Source organism: Abramis brama (genome assembly GCF_963993115.1).
Source record: "Abramis brama genome assembly, chromosome: 15".
In the NCBI taxonomy this organism is placed as follows: Eukaryota; Metazoa; Chordata; class Actinopteri; order Cypriniformes; family Leuciscidae; genus Abramis; species Abramis brama.
Window position 1 is genome coordinate 22,003,331 of NC_139977.1, and position 21,648 is coordinate 22,024,978.

Sequence of the window (21,648 nt, forward strand, 5' to 3'; positions counted from 1 at the left end):
AGCCTGGGTTCTCCCAAGTTTTTTTTTTCTCCATTAGGTCACCTAGGTCACCTGGAGTTTTTCGGTTCCTTGCCACTGTTGCCTTTGGCTTGCTCAGTTGGGGATATTTGGGATATTTAATTTAATTTATCAATCAACAATACTATTGATCAGCATTACCAAACGTGGACATTTTCCACTAGAAACAAGCATTGATGTATTATTTTAATTTAATACTGTGAAGCTGCTTTGATACAATCTGTATTGTGAAAAGCGCTATATAAATAAACTTGACTTGACTTGACTATGTGACAAAAACATAACGTGAATTTTTAAAAATGTGCATGTACATAAAAAGTGTCTAAAATCATCAAATCACTTGAAACTATTGAGATTTTTTTGTTTGGTCATGTCTTATCTTGCCTAGGGCACTAAGAGGACCATCACTGTTGCCCCCCAGAAGAGAAAAAAATAAATAAATAGGTGCATAACTACCTGGGAAACAGTATTTATGAGTTTCAACACTTTCCTTGGAACCAGACGGTTTGACATATGGTAGCTGAAATTGTATGCTTAAAATTAATTTAATGCATCTTTTCCTCCATATACAGTCTGCTAATTAAAAAAAAAAAAAAAAAAAGTGAACATATTGCATTTGAAGCACTCTGCTGAATGAAACACTCTGTCATTCATGCAGCATGAAATTTCGTTTCCTTCTCACTCCATTTGAGCTTGTCATGTTTAATGAAATATTCATCAATAGATGTTTGTTTTGGTCTTTCTTGAATTGTCACATCAGGAAATCTTCCCTAGACTCACACCTGAAATGTCTGACCTAGGTTTGAACCCACAGCACAACAGAAATAGGCTTGTGTTCCACTTTGAAAACATGAACTGGACCGTGTGTGAGTACAGTAAAAGGACAGAGGGAAAGCTCTGAGGGAGCAAGAATGTTGTGCTCCACCCTCAGATGTCCATGTTCCCTTGTCTGGAGGTCTGATTAATTATTTACATGAGCACAAAAAAACAAAACAACCAGCTGCTGTGGAGACTTAATTGATTGATCGCTGGCCATCTACATTCTATATGCACTCAGATTAATATAATTCCTGTCAAGTGCAATGTTATACTGCTCGAGTCAATAACCCCCCTAATAATAAGCATTTGTTTAAATTCGGAATTGATTTTAGAATGTCAGAAGAATTAGGTATGTCAGATATTATTTCCACCTTTCGCTTATTCCAGATATATAGTTTTCAGATTCAGGGTAGAAAATGAAATGTTTTAGCTGACATTGTTTGAGGGTAGAAGCAGGACAACGACTGAACCTACAAACCTCTTGTACAAGACTATTTCAAATGCATAACTGAAATACCGGTTATCCTTGCTGCTAAACTACAGCACCTGCCTGAAAAAAATGTGAATGCCTACTACCATAAGTGTCCCATACCCAAATACTAATGAAAAATATTTATAACAAATTATATTATATTATTAATTATATTATTATGATAAATAAATATATAATGAAGAATATTGGGCCATGTTCCAATTTAATTTCTTTTATCCAATTTCTGGAGAAACACTTCTCACTTGCAACTACACCCTGAAAAGGCAAGCTCTGCCACTGGCAACCAAAGCGAGAAATTGAGCCTGTTCTATGTTAGGAAGAGACTGATTCAAACTGACCTTTGAAGTTGTGACAATAGTTGACGTAACATGGTTGCCAAGAAACTGTTTTGCTAGGTAAGCTGACGTTAGAAAGCTGTTGGAGTCCCATTACTAGAGCACAAAATGTCTAAAGACAGTGACTCTGGTAAGCAATGAGAGATTACGAAAAACCCTGCAGTGGAACATCTCAGGTCAGCATTTTACAATCTAGACCTTGGAATATATGCAGCTTCAAACAGATTATTTTACTTGAGGACTGTTTTTTTAAAGAAAAAATGTTAGGTAAAATCTTTTTCAAAACCAAACACATTTACTGAATTTATTCCAAGATCATCATAAATCCCACAGGCACCTCAGAGCTTCATTAAACTGTTTTCGTGCACCACCACAAGCTGATAATGAGGATTTGGAGAGGGGCAGAGGTCACTTCATTAGATTTGACCTGATACAGCAGCTGACCTGAAACATCCCTCGAGCATTTGATAGCAGAAGGCAACATGGTAAAACGTTTAAAGGAGCCTGATGCTAATAAACTACAACTGTCACAGAAAACATGTCAACGTGGTATGATTTGGCTAGCCTGGGCTCTCATCTGTCAATGCAAATATGATCAATATGCCATTAATGAAGAATATAAAAATTGTGTTTAATCAAATAAATTACACTAAAAAAACGGTGTGAAAATGAATGAGAACATTCAGCCTGTCAATCACACTAAATCACCTATATATCACACTAAAAAAGGTATCATTTCAAAAACAGGGGCTAGTGGTAAACTGTAACATTTTAGTAAATATACATATCTCTGGGTAAATTATTTTTTTGAAAGTCGATTTATGTATACATTTAATTTTTGGTTTAAAAAAATTACATATTTTCACAATATTCACCAGGGGAATGCAAGTTTGTTCAACACACTTTTTTTGCCATACTGGGGAATGTTGTCACAGTAGGAACCTGGCATATTCTATTATTAAAGAAATTGAAAAATTGAAATAGAAATTTGTAAAACAACACAATTCACAAATAATCAAAAATATATACAAAGCATTGTTTTGGTCAACAGATATTTAGATACAGTCATAAATAAATAATTTAAAAAAAATAATAATTGTATTTACAATGTCAAAAAATTACAACTTAGACCAATTATGAAATTATTATGACAATTATGAAAAAAATACATTTGTCCTAATTTTGTCCTATATGCAATCCCTATTTACACTTTTCTGAACTTATGACAGTGTGGTTTAAAAAAATGATATTCACTTGTTTTACTAACTGCTGTTTAAAAAAAAATGGTATTGAAAATTTCAAAAACAGTGGCTGCTGTATACACTGCTTAGACTTATAACTTTTTATGTCACTTACATTAACAAAGTAGATTGGTATAATTTGAATCAGAAAATAAGACTGATTACCCCTTGACTAACTGCCAGTTGATCAGACTAAAACACAGTCTCAAAAAAAAATGGCTACGTTTATGCAACTGGCAAATAATACCAATTTGAACCAGCACACAAAACCACTGCTAGAGAAACAAGCATTTGTTTAACTGATATTTTATTCAAAAGACAATTTAGCTATTCACTATTGAACCATCCAGAGCACCGCATCACAGGGATCACCACTGTCTGTGCTGCGTAAAAGCGCACGCCATCCAATCCATTGACACTAGGCTCTATAAAAACGCAGCGAGCTGTCAGTGCGCGTGAAGCTGCGAACAGACACATAATTGTCTCTAAAATGCGGTTAAATGCCCCCTCTAAGATCGATTCATTTACATCGATTTTAGATCCCCATGGTCTTAAATATCACCGCTGCAATGTGTGCGCAAAGACGTTGTCTACGGAAAACCATAAGACAATGGTGAGAGGAGAAGTTGGAATGGTAAGATTCAGGGATCAGTAACTCGAACAGGATGGAAAAAGTACACTAAACAACAGCAATGCAGAAGACTCCCGAGATGCAAGACGAGCGCACAGAGTACGCGTCTGGAAGTCTCCCGTTAAGTGAATACAACGCGAGCTTCGTGGTCAACAGGACTAATCTTTCGTGGAGTGACTTTCAGGATCTCACCGATTTGGATAAACCCGACTATATGGGAGATGGATCTGCGGTCCTTAGAATAATGATCTCTGTCATTTACTCGGTTGTGTGCGCACTGGGTTTAATCGGAAACATCCTTGTCCTCTATCTCATGAAATCAAAACAAGCATGGAAGAAGTCCTGCATCAACCTCTTTGTGACCAGTTTGGCAGTCACTGACTTTCAGTTTGTTTTGACGCTTCCCTTTTGGGCTGTGGAGAACGCCATGGATTTCACTTGGCTGTTTGGGAAGGCTATGTGTAAGATAGTGTCTTATGTCACGGCTACGAACATGTACGCCAGCGTGTTTTTCCTCACGGCTATGAGCGTCGCGAGATACTGCTCCGTGGCTTCGGCGTTAAAAAGTAGGAGGCGCCGGTTGCGTTTCTCCGCGCAATGGATGACTATCATCATCTGGATAGCAGCGGTCGGTGCCGCTCTGCCAAACGCGATATTTTCAACGACCGCAACGGTATCCAACGAGGAACTGTGTCTGGTGAAATTTCCCGACAGAAGCGGAGACGCGCAATTTTGGCTAGGTTTATACCACGCGCAAAAAGTACTTCTGGGGTTCCTCATTCCGCTCGGAATAATCACTATCTGTTACCTGCTCCTCTTGCGCTTCATAACTAACAAAAATGTGAACACCTCCAGCGCTAAGAGGCGATCCAAAGTGACCAAATCTGTGACCATTGTCGTTTTGTCTTTTTTTCTGTGCTGGCTGCCGAATCAGGCGTTAACTGCGTGGGGTATCTTAATAAAACTCAACGTAGTGCACTTCAGTTACGAGTATTACACCACACAGGTGTATATCTTTCCAGTCACAGTCTGTTTGGCACATTCAAACAGCTGTCTCAATCCTATTCTGTACTGTTTGATGAGAAGGGAATTCAGAAAGGCGTTGAAAAAGCTGTTTTGGCAAATTACATCGCCTTCTGTGACGAACATGAGACCGTTTACCGCCACCACAAAGCCCGAGCAGGATGAACACGGTCCCGCGCTGGTTCCCCGCAGTCCCGCGGAGCCCGCGCTTATTTTCTATCCCCCGGGAACGGCCATCTATAACGGCAGAAACGACATTCTGCCTAACAGCACATAAGGATAAGTTATGTTGAGTAAGTTTTCAAACTCAAACAAAATGGCAAATAAGTAAATTAATTAGCTTACGGTGTTTTTCTCTGCCAACCATCTCAAAGAAACCAACGCGCAGACTAAAAGCCGTTCTGGAACACCTTTTACAAGTGTGTGTGGTGGTGGTGGGGGTCCTTAATTATAGGACCTGTAATTAAGGACCTGAATGGTCCTTAATCCGAGTTTTATTTCACACTCCCCTCTCACTATTAAGAGAAGAGAAACCCTTTCCTAGGGCTGTTCAACTTCCTCTCAGCGCTGCTTACAGATTTATTCTGGAACTGTGAAAACAATCAAATTAGAGAGCAAACGTGTTGTATAAAGAATTGTAATACTTTAGTTTATCTACAGAGCACAATATGTGGATCCATATACTTTAATAATGTATCAGTTGGTTTACAAAGAAGAAATATGAATTTGCATTGTTTTTCACCATGAATGTGTCAACAATTTCCGATTTATATTTACCTAACAGTATGGCACAATATGGACTTTTGGACAACAAGCAAACCATTACCCTGCTGATAATCATCTTACATCCTCCAATAATGTGTTGAGTTTGCTGGTAAGAAAAAAAATCCTCTGAACAAACATCCATAACCAGCCAATATACTAGCCTGACCAGGTTAGAAGACTGCTGAGACCAGCTAACTATCTTAGGCTGGTTGATGCTTTTTAGCAAAGTAAAGATCCAGTGAATGCTGTGTTATCATTATAACTGTGACTGTGTAAATCTGGTCAGTTATTTGCATTTGATTTTATTGATTTGTCCAACTTTGTCTTCAGATTAAAAAAAAATGACACCACATGCATAAAGATGTTTGTCCTAATTAAATCTATATAAAAAGGCATACATAAAATAATTACAAGCTGAAACAGTTCAACTCTCTGCCAACAGTAAATTGATTATCACAGAAATAAAGTCAACTGATAATCTAAAATGTTAGCATTTCTTAAACCAGTTATTGTTTTGCATAAAACGTGAATATTTATTGGGGTTTGACAATGGACATGATAAAACATTTCACCTTAAACGAATAATGAAATTGCATAAGACATCAAAATCTTACAATTTTGTCTACTCTTATTCAAGTACATCTAATCTTTCTTTCAACTTCACTGATGAAGGCTGTTATTTGAGAGTGTGGCATTTAAACTGGAGTGCAAAGAGAAAGACTTGACTTGAGTCTGGCTCAGTACCCAGTATCCTGCTCGTTCTCAGTGATTAGAGGAGACGGACCATGACATATAGAGAAAGGTAATTTATTTGAGGCTTATACATCACATAAAGAGTGCAATAAAGAGGCAGCCAATTAGGGATACCGTTGAGGCAGAGATCACCACCACAATCACACTGCCTGCTAGATTGACCAGGGCTCCCAGTCCAGCTCCCACTATGACCTGAGCCAGCTGCACCATGCAGGTAAGAGCTGCGCAGTCCATGCCAGTCCCACGGCTCTCAAGAGCTGGTTCATCACTGATCAATTTTCTTCGCTCCTATGACAAGAGAGAGGCTTTGCATGAGAGAAGGGCTATTGTTAACAAAATATTACACACGGACATTAAAGATCAGAAAATGTCTATACAGCATTCCAAAAAGGATGAAGATCATAAAGATCTGAAGTCATTTATAATGAGCAGAACACTGTGGATCTACAGATCATGAAGCCTCGCAGAGAGCATTGTGTTTGCTTTTTGACGGTTCTAAGAAAGCATATTCATATGCACAATTCCGAGCTCTGTGAACAAACACAGAACAATTCAAGTGGAAGAAACATCCAAGAAACAAAATCAAAGTAGCATTTTAGCAGGATTTAATCATTAATTCAGTCCGAGTTCCAGGAAGGGATTTGATTTTCCTTGTGACTTCATTAATGCTTCAGACATCTCAGGGATTTTATAGAGGCTAAACAAATCCATATATATTTTGGAAAGTGAAAATCAATGTTTTAAACTAAGAACTCAATCTTGAATTTAGAAATGTTCTTGGTAAACAGCTCATTTTTTAGATACAAAACACTAGTGGTGTGTGCTAGTGACAGATAAAGTCTGCCTTACGTTAACATTTACTGAACAATGTATTGATTCTTATTGGTCAAATCGCAGCATTTGTTGTCTAGGGCAAGGCTGTGTATAGTAACTGACTGCTTATCCTATGTTTAATCTAATAAAATAATTTCAATTTGAGTCAATATTTATCAATATCAATTAAGTCATTACAGTTTTATGCATTTACTTGTTTGTAGCCATGTAATAAGGAGAATAATGTCCAGTAAGTAATAAACCACTCGAGGATAATAAATTACCCACCCTCTTCACATAAGTGTCCTGATTACAATCAGGTTTATTTTGTGATCATGACTGTCTGAGTTTACACTAGCCCTTACTGACAGGCCTTTACAAGTCTTTGCATTAGATGGAATAAAAAAAAAAGTTTTTAAACTTTTTTATTTAAAAGACACAACCACAAATGTATTACAATGTAAAATAACTAATGTCTATTTAAATATATTTTAAATGGTACAGTAATTTATCCCTGTAATAGCTTTTCAGCAGCCATTACTCCATTCTTCAGTGTCACATTTGATCCTTTAGAAATATTATTCTGCTGATATGAAAAATTGGGTACATTTAGCAATATAGCAGGTGAATTATGTATATAATGTATATTACAGTGTTATGATGGAAAATATGACTTTCTTGTTCTAAGTTGTTTAAAGCATTTCTAAAGATACTGATTTTTATAAGGCAACTGTACAACTCTGAGGTGGCGAACGGGAACATGGTTTGTGTAACATTAGCTTTTTGATTACATAGTCAAGGAAAAGGCTAATAATATCAATTACTGTCAGACAGTGAGCAAAACATAAAACTCATTAACATTCCAATAAATCGACTTGTAGACAAGCCTGTATAATTCACTCTAATATGAACTAATATGCATATTCATGGATGCGCGTATACTAAATGAAGCATGATAAATTATTTAAATATGTTATTTTAGTGATCTAAGACCATTAAAAGACCACCAAATATTTTGGGATTTTTGGCTTGGGCCCATTTTGTTTTCCCCCGGAGTGTATATTTTCTTGTTTATGAATTTATAAAACTGCTGATTTGTTCGTTTTTGACCTGATGTAACACTCTGAAACTGACCTCTTCCGCCTTGTGGTAGTCTGAGATGAGGTTGAATGGGATGGTGTAGAGAGTGCTGGACATGACTCCAAACACACTACACAGCGTCAGCGTGGCTACAATGTTTGGAAATAGGCCGATCAAACCGGTTCCCAAACCAAACACAAAGTAGCCTAGGAAGTACAGTCCCTTCAGGCCAATATATGGCAGGAGCAGCCTCTGCACATCTGGATGGACACATATGGAAATCATTTAAAAAAGGCTGCAACAATGGCCTTTAATATAGAACAAATGGTGAATCGGATGAATAGCAAAGACAGATTAACTGACCAGACTCTTTCATATCACTGATAAATTGTCTTGACTGATAAATCCCCCTGAAATGGCCTTTTCAATAGCATGACTTCCAGCACTAATTAGAATGACCGGATGTTGAAAGAGACTGTGATTCTCTCATCAAATATTCTCTCATACACTCTGAAAAAGTGTATTGTACAATTTCAATCCCAGACTGACTTGGTAGGGGCCATGTATTATTTGAATGTAATTGAACAGTCTTCTTTTGTCTGGATGCATTAAGAGACTGCAGGTCTGATAAAGTCAAGAAGAATGAACAGTTGAGATATGGTTTAATATTACTCACATGAATAGAGTGCAGAGGAGACAGCGTTGATGCACAGGCCCCAGCAGCCCACTTCAACCCCTCTCTCATACGTCGCATAAGAGGTGGAATTGTGTTCGGCATATGGGTTCCCCTTATATACAATCTAAAGATGGATACACAGATCCCAGGGATGTTACATAAGATAAAGCATGTGACACCACATCAGCCATTGGTCAAATGCAAAAACACTTAAATCCAGAGCTAGAGAACCTTTCCACAGGTGTCTCTTTTTTCATAATGATACCTAAGTGAAGCACACCACAAGGCTTTTTCCACTTAGACATGACATGGCAAATAAAAGGGACTCAATAAAAAACATCATCCTCTGCTCTGCTGTGATCTGTGTGGGTTAGTTAATGCTACTGAAGGAGTTCTAATGCTCACCTTAAACACTGTAACAATACAATTAGTTCCTTTAATGGCCATCACCTCTCAAAGATAGAGGCAATTCATTCATTTTATCAAGCTTTTTGTTAACGCTATCACATCTAATCATATTAGTATACATCATGTTAAGAATATGTCTATTCACTGCATCAGAGGTCATTGCCCTGAACGTTATCCACTTTGTTGAGGTCAACAGCTTTCTGTACACTTCAGCCGCCTACAAGGAGATTTACTCATTTATCTCAATTCAACACTGATAAAGCTAGCTGTGCGAGGGAAAATAAGAAAAATAAACTGCTACCTTTTAACCACAATTCAAAGCATCATTGATCTATTTTTTAGTGTGGGGCACTACTCTTCCAGGAGTGCTAAACTGAAATCTAATGGCTTGGTAAATAAATAAAGATGAATGTTAGAGACGTGGCCGTAGAATACTTTTTCCGGGAAAGTGTGTTCACGTGGGCTAGTGTGAATAAATCTAGGTGGTTTAAATTCAAAGAGACAAGATAGTCTATGCATGACAGTTTTATTCTTATCCAAAAGGCATTGTGAACATTATTGAGCGTTAAACACTCTCATGTAATATTTTTGATTCAAACTTAAAGCCGGAGATAGCCCTCGCACAGAAAGTCCAAGACGGACTCATAGCGGTATTTATGCCGTTCCAGGAAATCCCTTATGGACAAAGGCATCCAGCTATCGCTGCAGCTGAATAAAACCCAGACACGTTTTGACTGATGAAACGTGAAGACAATAAACACAATGTTTATTACGGTACAGAAACTATAAAATATATTTTCTGCCTTATTCCATGATAAAAATAAATTATTTTACATAAAATCCATGATGACTTCATGCATAAGTGTTTGTAGTACACAAACCAATCATAAAATTGTCATTAGGACAATATAGGAAAAAAATATCTATATTATAGAATAAAAGATATTGGTAATTGTTCAGCCGTGTATTTGATTTCTTAAAGTTTCTAAAAGTAAGAGATAAGAAAAAAATAAAACCTGTCAATTAGACAAAGGTCAAACTGGTATTACACTTGACATTTCTGTCCCCCTAACCTGAAATGATGGCTATGCACTTGGTTAGAGATTTGATGATAACGCTCAGGAAATATGAGGGGTTTTGTTGTTGTTGTTTTGACAACTTTTGACAACCCACTTAGCTACTTCATTTTAGTAGCATTTAATATAGTTCTATACGCCAAAACAATTTAAAAGAACCAATATCTATTAATAAAATAACTGTCAGATTATTTCCAGCATTTCTTTTCATAAACTGAATCATTTTAGTGAATTAATTCATTCGGACACACATTCCAACACATTTTTGGTCAGCACACTCAGCTGTAAAACATTACAAAATATTTATTTTGTAAAAGAATGCTGATGTTTTATAGCCTGGCAAGCCAGACCTACATCAAGACCTACACCTGGCTGCGAAATACATTTTGCTGCCGCTAGGGTGCGTCTAGATTTCTAGGCTAATTGTTTTAGCTATTTAACAAAGAATCCTTTGTATCATGGTTTCCACAAACATTTGAAACAACAGTTTTCAACACTGATAATGATTAGAAATGTGTCTTGAGTGGCAGATCAGCATATTAAAATGATTTCTGAATAATCATGTGACACTGAAGACTGGAGAAATGATGCTGAAAATTCAGCTTTGTCTATCACGTCACGAATACATTACATAACCAGAGTTATTAAGTTGTAATATTTCACAATATTACTGTTTTTACTGTATTTTTACTCAAATAAATGCAGCCTTGGTGAGCATAAGAGACTTATTTTAAAAACATTACAACATCTTACAACATACAATTCATATTTTCTCATTTTTCACATTATCATTTTACCGTAGAATGAGTTAAGCTGTTTGTTTTTAGGATGACAATTTTTTTTCTCTTTTTTTTTTTAATACAATTTTTAGGCTGAGTACATTTTAGGCTGCTCTACCTCAGTAGTGTAACACAGCACTCATCAATGTCAAAATCGAGATCAAGATGGCTAGTCAAATCAAAGAATCAAAGCCTTACTGTCACAACGCAACGAGAGTTTGTGGAAAGATGTAAGTGGATGCAAGTAGTAAACAACTGTTTTATGATAAAAATATCAAGCAGCCTACAATAAGAGTGATGCAAACTACTCAACTTTAGATGAAATGTTGCTGTTTTTTAATTGAAAACATGCATGTAATTCATAAATAAATGTGACGTTTGCGTTTTCCACATATTAGACATAGCCTACGCATAAAAGTGAATGTGTGCACATTTTAAAATAAAATATTATTTGCAAATAGATTAAATTGATTATTTCATAACCACAATTAGACAAAGAACTTCTTTTACCATTCTTATTTATTTATTCCCTTAAATCCCTTTTAATCCTTTAATTATTTAATTCCTTTATTATTATTATTATTATTATTATTTATTAAGTAATAACCCCCCCTCTGCCGGTAGGTGCCTATGTGTCTAGCAGTTTTATGCTTGACTGCATTCAGTAGGTCAGGGATTTCATTCGAAGGCTTGACTGTAATCCACTAACATTAGGAGTGGCAGCATATGTATTTTATGGCTGTTCTGATTCCTCTCTTTAAAAATAGGGATGTGCAAAATTAAAGTCAAATTCCATCAAAAAAAAAAAAAAAAGCCTTATTCCCTCACCTGCCCCATAAAGTCAGTGAAGAAAAGCATGTTGCACAGGAAGGCTGTCCACCCCAACAGATGAGTCACACATAGACAGCGGTAATGGCTGGGCATGCTGATCATAGCTGACAGCAGAGATTTCAGGCTCAACCTCTTCTGTCCCTGAAACACAGTTATGCACACAGGTCAATAATGTGCAGTACGAAGATCTTATATTCATCTCTGCACATTATACTGGGATGAGAATGTACTTTAATACTAAAATAATTAAATTGACACACTTCGAAAGATAATCTAACCAATTATTTGATAACATGGGCTGAAGAAACCCTTATATCAGTGTGACTTGCTCAAGACAATGTTGTTAAGAATGTAAAAAGATTTCCATAACCACAAAGGGTTGCTCATTAATGTGATATCTCTAGTCATGAGATATTCCTTTTGATTCCAAAACTCAATTGCTGATGGAAAAATATATTGGTTGGGCAATGGGGTGAAACAACTAAATGAATCCTCATATGAATAGAGTTGTTGATTTGGTCTTGTAATAAATATGAAGACTGAGGGGCTAAAATCAATAACACACACACACACACACACACACACACACACACACACACACACACACACACACACACACACACACACACACACACACACACACACACACACACACACACACACACACACACACACACACACACACACACACACACACACACACACGTGTATATTTTAACATTTAATTTACAGGACATTTTGAGGCATGGACATTATGTGAGGTTTGTAGCAGGTTAATGATTACAAGACTCTGAGTTGGAGTCTAGACTAACAGGATTAGTGAGATTTACAGTTCCTTTTACCTTAGTGTCATTAATAATTTGATATGAACATTAACCCTCTAGGGTCTGAGGTATTTTAAAAGTAAAGTAAAGAGCTTTGCTGTTATGGGAATAAAACTACAACACAGTGTAAATATTTTTTACCCTATTCTGATTATACAGACATATACCATTAGTAAAGCATAAATTTGGGTGGTAAGGTGCATAGTAGAAATCTGGGGAAGCATTTTACAGATGTAAAAATAAACTGCATTAAAGCATCACTTGGTGTGAGTGTGACTCACTGGCATGACAAATTTCAGTCTAGGTTAAGTTTCACATGCGGAGGTTGTACAAAGAGCATGCACAATTTTTATGATTCAGAATGAGCATTTGATGATGAGCTGAAACAGGATTTAAGACACTCTAATGATCATCCGAAATCTGTGGTCCAAAAGCCTGAGACCAAACAAAAAATATGTGGTTTACCATCCATAACTAAAGTTTACGGATAAAAATAAATGTAAAAAAAAAAAAAGCATCATCTTTTACTTGTATTAGCATTATAGCGGTCTGATGATTATGGACCTCACCGTATAATGAGACTCAGATGTTTAAAATCTCTGCTATATTATGTAACTATTTTAAATGGTAAACCTGAGACTGGTTTAACACTTAATGAACTAATAAAATATAGTGAGAACTTTGAAAAGTGTGGACATTTTTTCCACTGGGGAATATTTGACCTTCACAATCAAGTCACACATATGGCCATAATGAATACAAAACATCACCACAAAGACCTCTGAATAAGCCATTATTAGTTGTATTTTTAATAAACCAAAAAAAGCATGTGCTGATTTTCATTATCAACTAAACGAGGAACTGTTTCTGTGAGGCGCATGAACAATACCCAACCTAATTACAGCTCACATAGGCTGTTGCTCCGAGGTCTGAAACAGATCATTAAAATGTGATGGGAAATTGGGTGCAGACTGAAGCCAAGAATAAAAAGCCACATGAAACGGATTCAAAGTAAAACAAATCACCAACCTCGCTGTTAGGCTGCTTGGCACTGGGTGTCACTGCATTGGCTTCACTCAGGGCAGAGAACGAGCGCTGCCTCATTTCAGGCAGAGGTGGCAGTTCTTTGGAGACCGTGCCATAGCCATTATGACGCGGGCCTTCCAGGACTAGTGAGGTGGTTGGACAAGAGTCTGAACCGTGATCTTTAATCAATGGTTTCTCTGGGATGCTGAAAAGGTGCATGGTGAGAAAAATGCCCCAGGTTAGAGATGAGAAAAAATAGATAACTTGGTACTCTGAACCCAGTGCTAATCCAAGAGCCGAGTGACCCCAGTCCATGGCTCCAATCAGGTATCCAAAGGCTCCACCTAGACCTGCAAGGAAGCACAGCGTATTGGATAAAAATAAAAAAATAAAAAAATAAAAAAATCACATTTGATTTTCTGAGCAACTAAGCAACTAAAAGCTTTGTTTTCAATCAACAGGGAATCTGACCATGTTACTAAAATAACCATTTGCACAAACAAGAGCCATTGTCCGTCCTTCGGATGAGACGTTAAACCGAGGTCCTGACTCTCTGTGGTCATTAAAAATCCCAGGATGTCCTTCGAAAAAGAGTAGGGGTGTAACCCCGGCATCCTGGCCAAATTTGCCCCTTGGCCTCGGTCCATCATGGCCTCCTAATCATCCCCATATACTGATTGGCTTCATCACTGTCTCCTCTCCACCAGTAAGCTAGTGTGTGGTGGGCGTTCTGGCGCAATATGGCTGCCGTCGCATCATCCAAGTGGATGCTGCACATTGGTGGTGGTTGAGGAGATTCCCCCTTTCATGTAAAGCGCTTTGAGTTCCTAGAAAAGCGCTATATAAATGTAACAAATTATTGTGTTGTTCTGGGGGGGCTGCTAGTAGCATCTATGGGGTGACAGGGTTGATATGACTTGACTGTGCCATTTTTTTTATTTTTATTTTTTTTATCTGAACCTATGAGACGTTGTTTAGCAGGTGAAACATGCAAGGAAAACCATCACAATAAAGACTGACTTTGAAATGCCCTTATTTTAGAAATATTTGATAAATATCTGACGATACTAACAAAAAAATACACAGCTGTAAATCGTTTAAAGTATGTTTATTTTTCAAAATTAACCTCTTCCTTGTGCCAGGACGTAGCAGTCATTTTCTTTTAAAAGATACAATACCAAAAGTTACACTGGCTACTAAAATTTTGGGGGTCTTTTATGCTCACCATGGCTGCATTTATTTGATCAAAAATACAGTAAAAACAGTAATATTGTGCAATACTTTTACAATTTAATGCATGTGATGGCAAAGCTTCATTTTTAGCATCATTACTCCAATCTTCAGTCACATGATCCTTCAGAGATCATTCTAATTTGCTGCTCAAGAAACATTTCTATTATCAATGTTAAAAATGATTGTGCTGCTTGATGTTTTTGAGGAAAGCATGACATTTCTTTCAGGATTCTCTGATGAATAGAAAGTTCAAAAGGACACCATATACAGTATTAGGATTTTTATGTACTATACAGTGGTGTAGTCTAGTTTTTTGTAGTGAGCATACTGTAATATACCCCCCCCCCACCCCCTCAAACTCACCCATCCCAGACCATCACTAATGCATACAGTATGCATCGACATGTAATTGAGAGCATTATGAAATATTAGGTGTTATCAACATGTCAATTTATTATAAGCAACACAAGACTTTAACAGCCATTTACAGCTGGGGAGACTGGACTGATTTTCTACTGTTTAGTGTTAATCACCATCTAACTCAGCCAGTTAAGAGCTACATTTAGCCTTAGATGTTATATGAATATGGTCCCTGAAGCACAGGTTTTATCAGTTGACAATAAAAATAAAAAAAAGAAACATTATAGGCACAAATACAAATTTACTTTTAGAAATGGTGTTTTTGAAAAAAAAAATGGTGTTACTGTTTTGGCAAGTTTAGGCTACTCTTTAAATTAAAACATGTATGAAAACTTGTGTGATATTCCCTTAAAATAACGTTTTAATAGATTTTATTATTATTATTATTTTAAAATTCATTTTTACTTCTTTTTAATTTCTTTGAGTTAGACCGAACTTTTATTTTGGTGGGTTGTAGACATTTGAGTTTCTGTGTGTTTTAATAAACTATTATTATTATTATTAGGCCTACTTGAAGTATACTCTACTGTGCAATAGTAATATATTTCTGTTATAATTTCTTCAAGTTATACCGAACTTTTATTTTGACAGGTTGTCGTAAAGACATTACAGTTTCTATGTGTTTGTATATGAAACGAATGAATGACTTTTATCAAATGAAATGGTGAAATTCTCGTGAAGTGACTCTCATAGCAGCTCTGCGATGAAGTGCACATGTAGTAGCTCATGTCTCAATGCAGTGAAACGCTGAAAACACCACGAGCGTGATCACACGTGCTTCAGTGTGTGTGTGTGGGTGTGTGTGTGTGTGTGTAGTGGAGCACACATTGAGCGCTCATTCATTCCCAGAGACGCGTAGAACAATTGCAGTCTCTTTTAACTTTAATATTCACAGACACTAGTCCATATCGAGATTTGATTCATTGTACAGCCCTACTTTTGATTTATTCATTCAAAAATAGCCAAATTCGGTGACGTTCTGCTTAGCAAGCTCCATGTGACTGGATTCCGCGATTCGGTGTCGCTTCGCAAACACAGACGGGGTGAATTTATGAATGAAAGTGAAAGTTCTGACACAAAACGAAGTTGTTACGCATCCTCACGATTTTTTAAGTGGGTATACGGAAATCCTTGGCCTTTTCTAGTGGGTATACGGCGTATACCTGCGTATCACGTAGACTACACCACTGGTATATATAACTGTGATGGGTGACTGAGGCAGGGATTGAACTCTGGTCTTCAAGTCAACTGAACTGCTTCTTTACCACTGAGCTATTGTGGATGACAAACAGCAGATGGACCCAAGGGCAGAAGAATAATTTGCAGACTTAGAGGACTGAACAAAAGGTGTTTTCACTGAAGAGTCCAAATTTAAAAGTACAACAAAAAGGAAGTCGAGCTTCCAGAGAAAAAAAGCAAAAGGTGAGCAAAAGGCAATTTCAAAAATACAACAGACTTAGCTTTCTTGGCAAGGAAAATACAAGCATAGTAGGCTCAAGACTGAACACAACTGAAAGAAAGAGGCATGCTTAAACACATAGACATAATAAATACATAGACGCCCTATTGGGCACTTTGGAACGTTGCTGCAATACATCAACGCGTCCGCCATATTGCTGAGGGCAAGACTGCACTGTAAACAAATTCAAGTAAACGGGTGAGCTGTGGTTTCTCTGGATAAAAACAAAAAAAAGTTTACATTTATCAACCGATTTCAGTCGTTTGTACGTGGTGTACAAAAAGTTCCATCTCTAGTTATTTAAAATCTCGATAGTTAGACTTATAAAAAAAATAAATTAATAAGGAGTTGTCAAAGCTCATGCTTGTCATGTATTTGGCTTTTTATTCGTGGATAAGAATTGTGAAGACCCCCATACTGAGATATAATTTAATTTTCACATAAAATAAAATGTGAATGAAATGTTCTCCCCAAGTAGAACACGAAGCAGGCATTTTTCTCAATTCCCATTATGAAAGTTATGGGTAAGTTGCCCTCCGCAATATGGCAGTGCCGTTGGCGCACCATCCAGCAGCCAATAGGGCGTCTATGTATTTATTATGTCTATGCTTAAACAGGCCAACACAAACAAGCTAATGAACCCCTCAGGTGGGAGAAATACTAATGAGTGGCAACAATGAATTTTACAGAAGTTGGGGCCACCTAGTGGCTGGGAGAGTCATTACAAGCTGGAGCCTTACAATAACAAGAATATAAATAGATATTATAATAGATAATTCAACTTAACATAAATCTCTGATGAATAGAAAGTTCAAAAGGACAGCATTTACAGTATTTGGATTTTTACATAACATTATAATAGATTTTTACACTACTATAACAAAAATATAAATAGATATTATAATAGATATTTCAAATTAACGTGAAGTATTGAGTTATAGACTGAAGGCAGGTGGTTTTAGTGGTAATGAGTGATAATGAAATGACACAATTTCAGTAAAATACAGAGAAAAGCAAATTAAGTATTGCATTTAAAAGAGCATTCTAGTGATTTAAAACAAATAGCAAAGTTCCATTTTGTAATCAAAGTCATGTTACATTGCAGGTCATATTTTATCCCATTTTGTCTCCAAAATCAGTAAAAGCAGACCACAAAGAAAGAAAGAAAAAAACACCCAGGGTTATGCGCAATTACACACAAACACCCGAGCCCAAGAAACGACCCAGTCATGTGGCTCTGAAGCTCTCAGCTCCAACCCATGATCTCAGCACATGACTGAGCCTGTTTGGATTAGGTTACCCTGAGTGCGCACAGACCCCTCGGAGCCTGACCGACACAACTAGGCTTTACTATAACTGGATAACAGACCTCATGACGTTTTAGTTTTGCAGTGCAATTTTTCTGTGATGGTTTAGTGTATAAGAACACATAAAATCAATTATATAGACAACAGCACCTGGGTAATTAAATAACTTTGTTTGATTAATTATTTAGACTGCACTACATTCCACACTTCCTAAAAAATCAGTGAGTGAAAATATCTTTTGTCTTGTAGATGTACTCCACACAAGACTGAAAGCACACGTGTCTCTAGTAGCCTGACTAATATGTTGTTTTCCTTTTTTTTTCTGAAGAGATTTGTAGTGTTATCTAAGAAGGCTTTTTCCTTTTCAGATCGTGCAAGTTCAGCAAAGAAACACGCAGAAACAAATTCCTCCAAAGATTTTAAGATTGACCAGTAAACAACAGATTTTACTGAGAGTTTAGAAGACACATTTCTTATGTTTTGTTGAGGCTTTACTGCTGCCATTCAGTAAACAAGCTGTCTAGTTACATCAGTAAAGCGGCACCAAGAGGAAACAGGAAAGAGGAAACAGGCTGTTGTCATATAATGCTAGCCAATTTTACACAAGTACCTGCTTTCAAGAATGCTCCTATGAAAAATGCTGTCAGTCAGCTTCATGTTATAGAACGATCCGTAATGTATCCGTTTCTGCATCAAGAAAATAAAGTTTTTCTTGAAGAACTGACAGGATCAAAATGGTATAAAGCAAAAATATGTTTCAGATGCACAGTGGCCATAAAAAGTACTTGGAAATGTATGTATGAGCACACTTAAAAATGTATGAATGCCATTGCAGTGGATGACACCATATTACTGCAATTTATATGAAAATAACCATAGCACCAAGGGAAGTCACAAATGAAAGTCAACCTACAAATAAACGCAGTAGTCCTTCACAACAGCACTCGCTTAATTAAAAAAGTGCTATAGTACTTCAAACTGGCATAATGATTCATAATGCTTCAGAACATCTCAACAGAAGAGTAAGGTATATTGCAATGTTTTTTATGGAATTGTCATGGTAACTTGACAACCAGCTTTTAATGAGACAAATGTATTTTTCTTGTGCAAAAAAAAAAAAAACTCATGCTAATTCACTGCACCTATCAATTAAGTTTAAGATATATTTTCATCATACAAAGCAAGGCCAAGCAAAGCATTTATTGTAACTCTTTACCTGTGAGTAAAGCATGATAATGAAGACCTCGCTCCTTATCCCGATGAGAACACACATCAAACAAATAGGCTTTAATGGGTCCGTCAATGAAGTCCGCAGCAAAGTCAAACATCACCACTCCAAACATAACCACCACGATGGCCCATGTCCTTTTAACATTTCTATCCAGTACAGCTGGAGGAGAGAGAAAAACATCAAGCTTAGTTTTATCAAAAGCTCATTATACATTCAATGGTAATGAATTGAATATGACTTCTTATACATTTTGAAACTTAAGGTCAGGAAATAGATCAGAAGGTAAAAACGAGTTAACGTATTATTAAAAAATGATGACGCTTAAGAAATCAATAAAAAAGAACAGATTTTTTCCAGTCATGTTCCTATTCTTTTAGTTTTTGCAGTGCATGAATTAATGCATAAATAAAAAGTGTGAATCTGTTTGAATTTTTTTCATATAGCTAAAGGACACCTAATTGCAGTAATGAAAATGGCTGTTTTCTTCATAATTTTAAATGTGTGTGCTTGGTAAAATAAACAAGTGCACTTTACTGCAAATGATTAGAACTCTAGATTTGTATTATTTAATAGGTGAAAACAGGCTCCCTGAACGCTGTACAAAATTTCCATGCAATGTCCAGTTGTGTTATTTTCTTGCATCTAATTTCTGGATGGACTAATTTTGAGTCACATAAAAAAAAAAGCATTTTGTAATCATTTGCAGTTCCTATATCTGCTTCTCTTTTGTCCTAGTTCATTCTCATCTTTTTAAATCCCAACCTAACAACATATTCAACGGTCAAGCGAAAACAGATAAACTTTGCTTACCGTTTTTAAAATTACATTGCCACTTTGTATAATATTACAGCAAATTGTAACTACCAGCCTAGACACAAGTAGCTCCCGATTTGATAATCTAGACAGATCCATCACGTTTACTTCAGCAACACCTACCTGATGTAACAGCATCTCCATTTAGAAATAAAGTCAGACCCACTAACATCATAATCCCCAGTAAGAGTATGTACGGTCGCCTTCGGCCCCATGGGGACCTACAGTAGTCGCTTGCCGAGCCAATGACAGGTTGTAGGATAAAGCCCAAAATAGGGCTGATGAACCACACCAGGCTATACAGGCGTTTGGGAAGTCCAACGCTCAGCAACACAGGCGTGACAAACGCCGCCTCAACAGCGTAACAGAATTCCCTTCCGAACATGACCATGCCATGCATGATAAGCCTTCCTCTTGAGCGCTTCGGAGGCTCCACCGCTCCAAACACAGCCGGTTCCATACTGTCCAAATAGTCCTCTTTCTGTCCCAAGTCCACAGGGTAGTGCTCCATTGATGTGGACGGGCTTTCCGGTGCAGAGAACCGGCAAGGCTGGTCCTCGGTTAGGAGAGTCATGGTTCTCTGTGTTGAAAATCTTAATTCCTACTGCATAGCTGAGCGATAAAGCTCAAGACTAGTATTCACAACGTGAGTTGAGCTGAGAAGAAAAGAATGTGGTGGTCTTGTTGGGATGAAGGAAGTAAGCCTTGCTTTTTTCCCCCAGTCTTTGATGCCAATTGCCACTAGTGGAGTCGGTTGTAAGCACGTGACAAAGATTATGAGCTGTACATGTTCTTCTCTTCCTCCTGGGTTACAAGAGGTTAGAAGTTAAGTGCAAGACAGAACCAACAAAACATAGTTAACGTAATAGCAAATGGCTATCAGATAAAGGGAACATTAGAGTGTTTGTGGAAATATAAAGGTTATGAAAAATGTAGTTTTAACAAGAATTTTTGTGGTCTTGCATGCTGGGATTGCCCATAGGTAAATCAAGTGACATACCATGTGATTGCTCTGCAGATGGCTTCAATGGGGTTGGAAAAAGAAAGCAGCGTATTTATAGTCAACGAGTCAAAGCTTACCACCCTACGCAATGTTCCCTCTCCATTCACACGACTAACCTCTGTTGCTGACTCAAATCTGTCATGAGACATTCACAGAGTCTGTTCAACAATCATGTGAGCTTCTCACGGAATATCCTCCATTCTCTCTTGGATTATAGAGGTGGAGCTGTGGATCACAAGCAACCGGTCAGATGGTGCCACACGCATTAAAATGCCACATTCCACACATATCTCGATGTGAATGAGAATCGATTTCAGGCTAGAGTAGTTAGGAAAGATTTTTATGTAAATCATTCCTCTGGTTTATTAATAGGATTTGCCTCGAGAAAAGATGATGCAGAATGTTATCAAGAGAATATGCTTTGTTTAAAGCCAGACACTTTTTTAAAGTTTTAATGGGAGACATTACAGGCAAAAACTGTTTTTTCATGCATCTGTTAATTTTGAGATTTTGGGCTATTTGGCTCCTCATGAAGCGTTTTTTCAGACTAGCGGACAGAAAACATCCAAAATACACTTTTAACTGTATATT

The 21,648-nt window shown here is 37.0% G+C and overlaps 2 protein-coding genes across 2 annotated transcripts; one reads left to right on the top strand and one right to left on the bottom strand.

Moving 5' to 3' along the window:
* Nucleotides 1-3,367: 3,367 nt before the first annotated feature.
* On the top strand, nt 3,368-5,229 carry rxfp3 (relaxin family peptide receptor 3). The gene has a single exon (XM_084136865.1). It carries the CDS (start codon nt 3,599-3,601, stop codon nt 4,835-4,837), a length of 1,239 nt encoding a protein of 412 aa, XP_083992991.1. The 5' UTR covers nt 3,368-3,598; the 3' UTR covers nt 4,838-5,229.
* A 441-nt stretch (nt 5,230-5,670) lies between these two features.
* slc45a2 (solute carrier family 45 member 2) lies at nt 5,671-21,261 on the bottom strand. Its single transcript, XM_084136864.1, has 8 exons — nt 21,055-21,261; nt 20,178-20,858; nt 19,227-19,400; nt 13,595-13,941; nt 11,739-11,882; nt 8,648-8,771; nt 8,026-8,231; nt 5,671-6,366 (listed from the first exon to the last, which is right to left on the bottom strand). The coding sequence occupies exons 2-8, from the start codon at nt 20,626-20,628 to the stop codon at nt 6,151-6,153; spliced, it is 1,662 nt and encodes a 553-aa protein (XP_083992990.1). The 5' UTR covers nt 20,629-20,858; nt 21,055-21,261; the 3' UTR covers nt 5,671-6,150.
* Between the last annotated feature and the right edge of the window lie 387 nt (nt 21,262-21,648).

Bases quoted from the DNA above. Each gene is read 5' to 3' on its own strand.
- rxfp3 (XM_084136865.1), top strand. From the start codon at position 3,599: ATGCAGAAGACTCCCGAGATGCAAGACGAGCGCACAGAGTACGCGTCT.
- slc45a2 (XM_084136864.1), bottom strand. From the start codon at position 20,628: ATGACTCTCCTAACCGAGGACCAGCCTTGCCGGTTCTCTGCACCGGAA. The intron at 13,942-19,226 runs GTAAAGAGTTAC...GCTTCCTTGCAG, and splicing joins TTATCATGCTTTACTCACAG to GTCTAGGTGGAGCCTTTGGA. The intron at 8,772-11,738 runs GTGAGGGAATAA...ATCCATCTTTAG, and splicing joins TCACTGACTTTATGGGGCAG to ATTGTATATAAGGGGAACCC.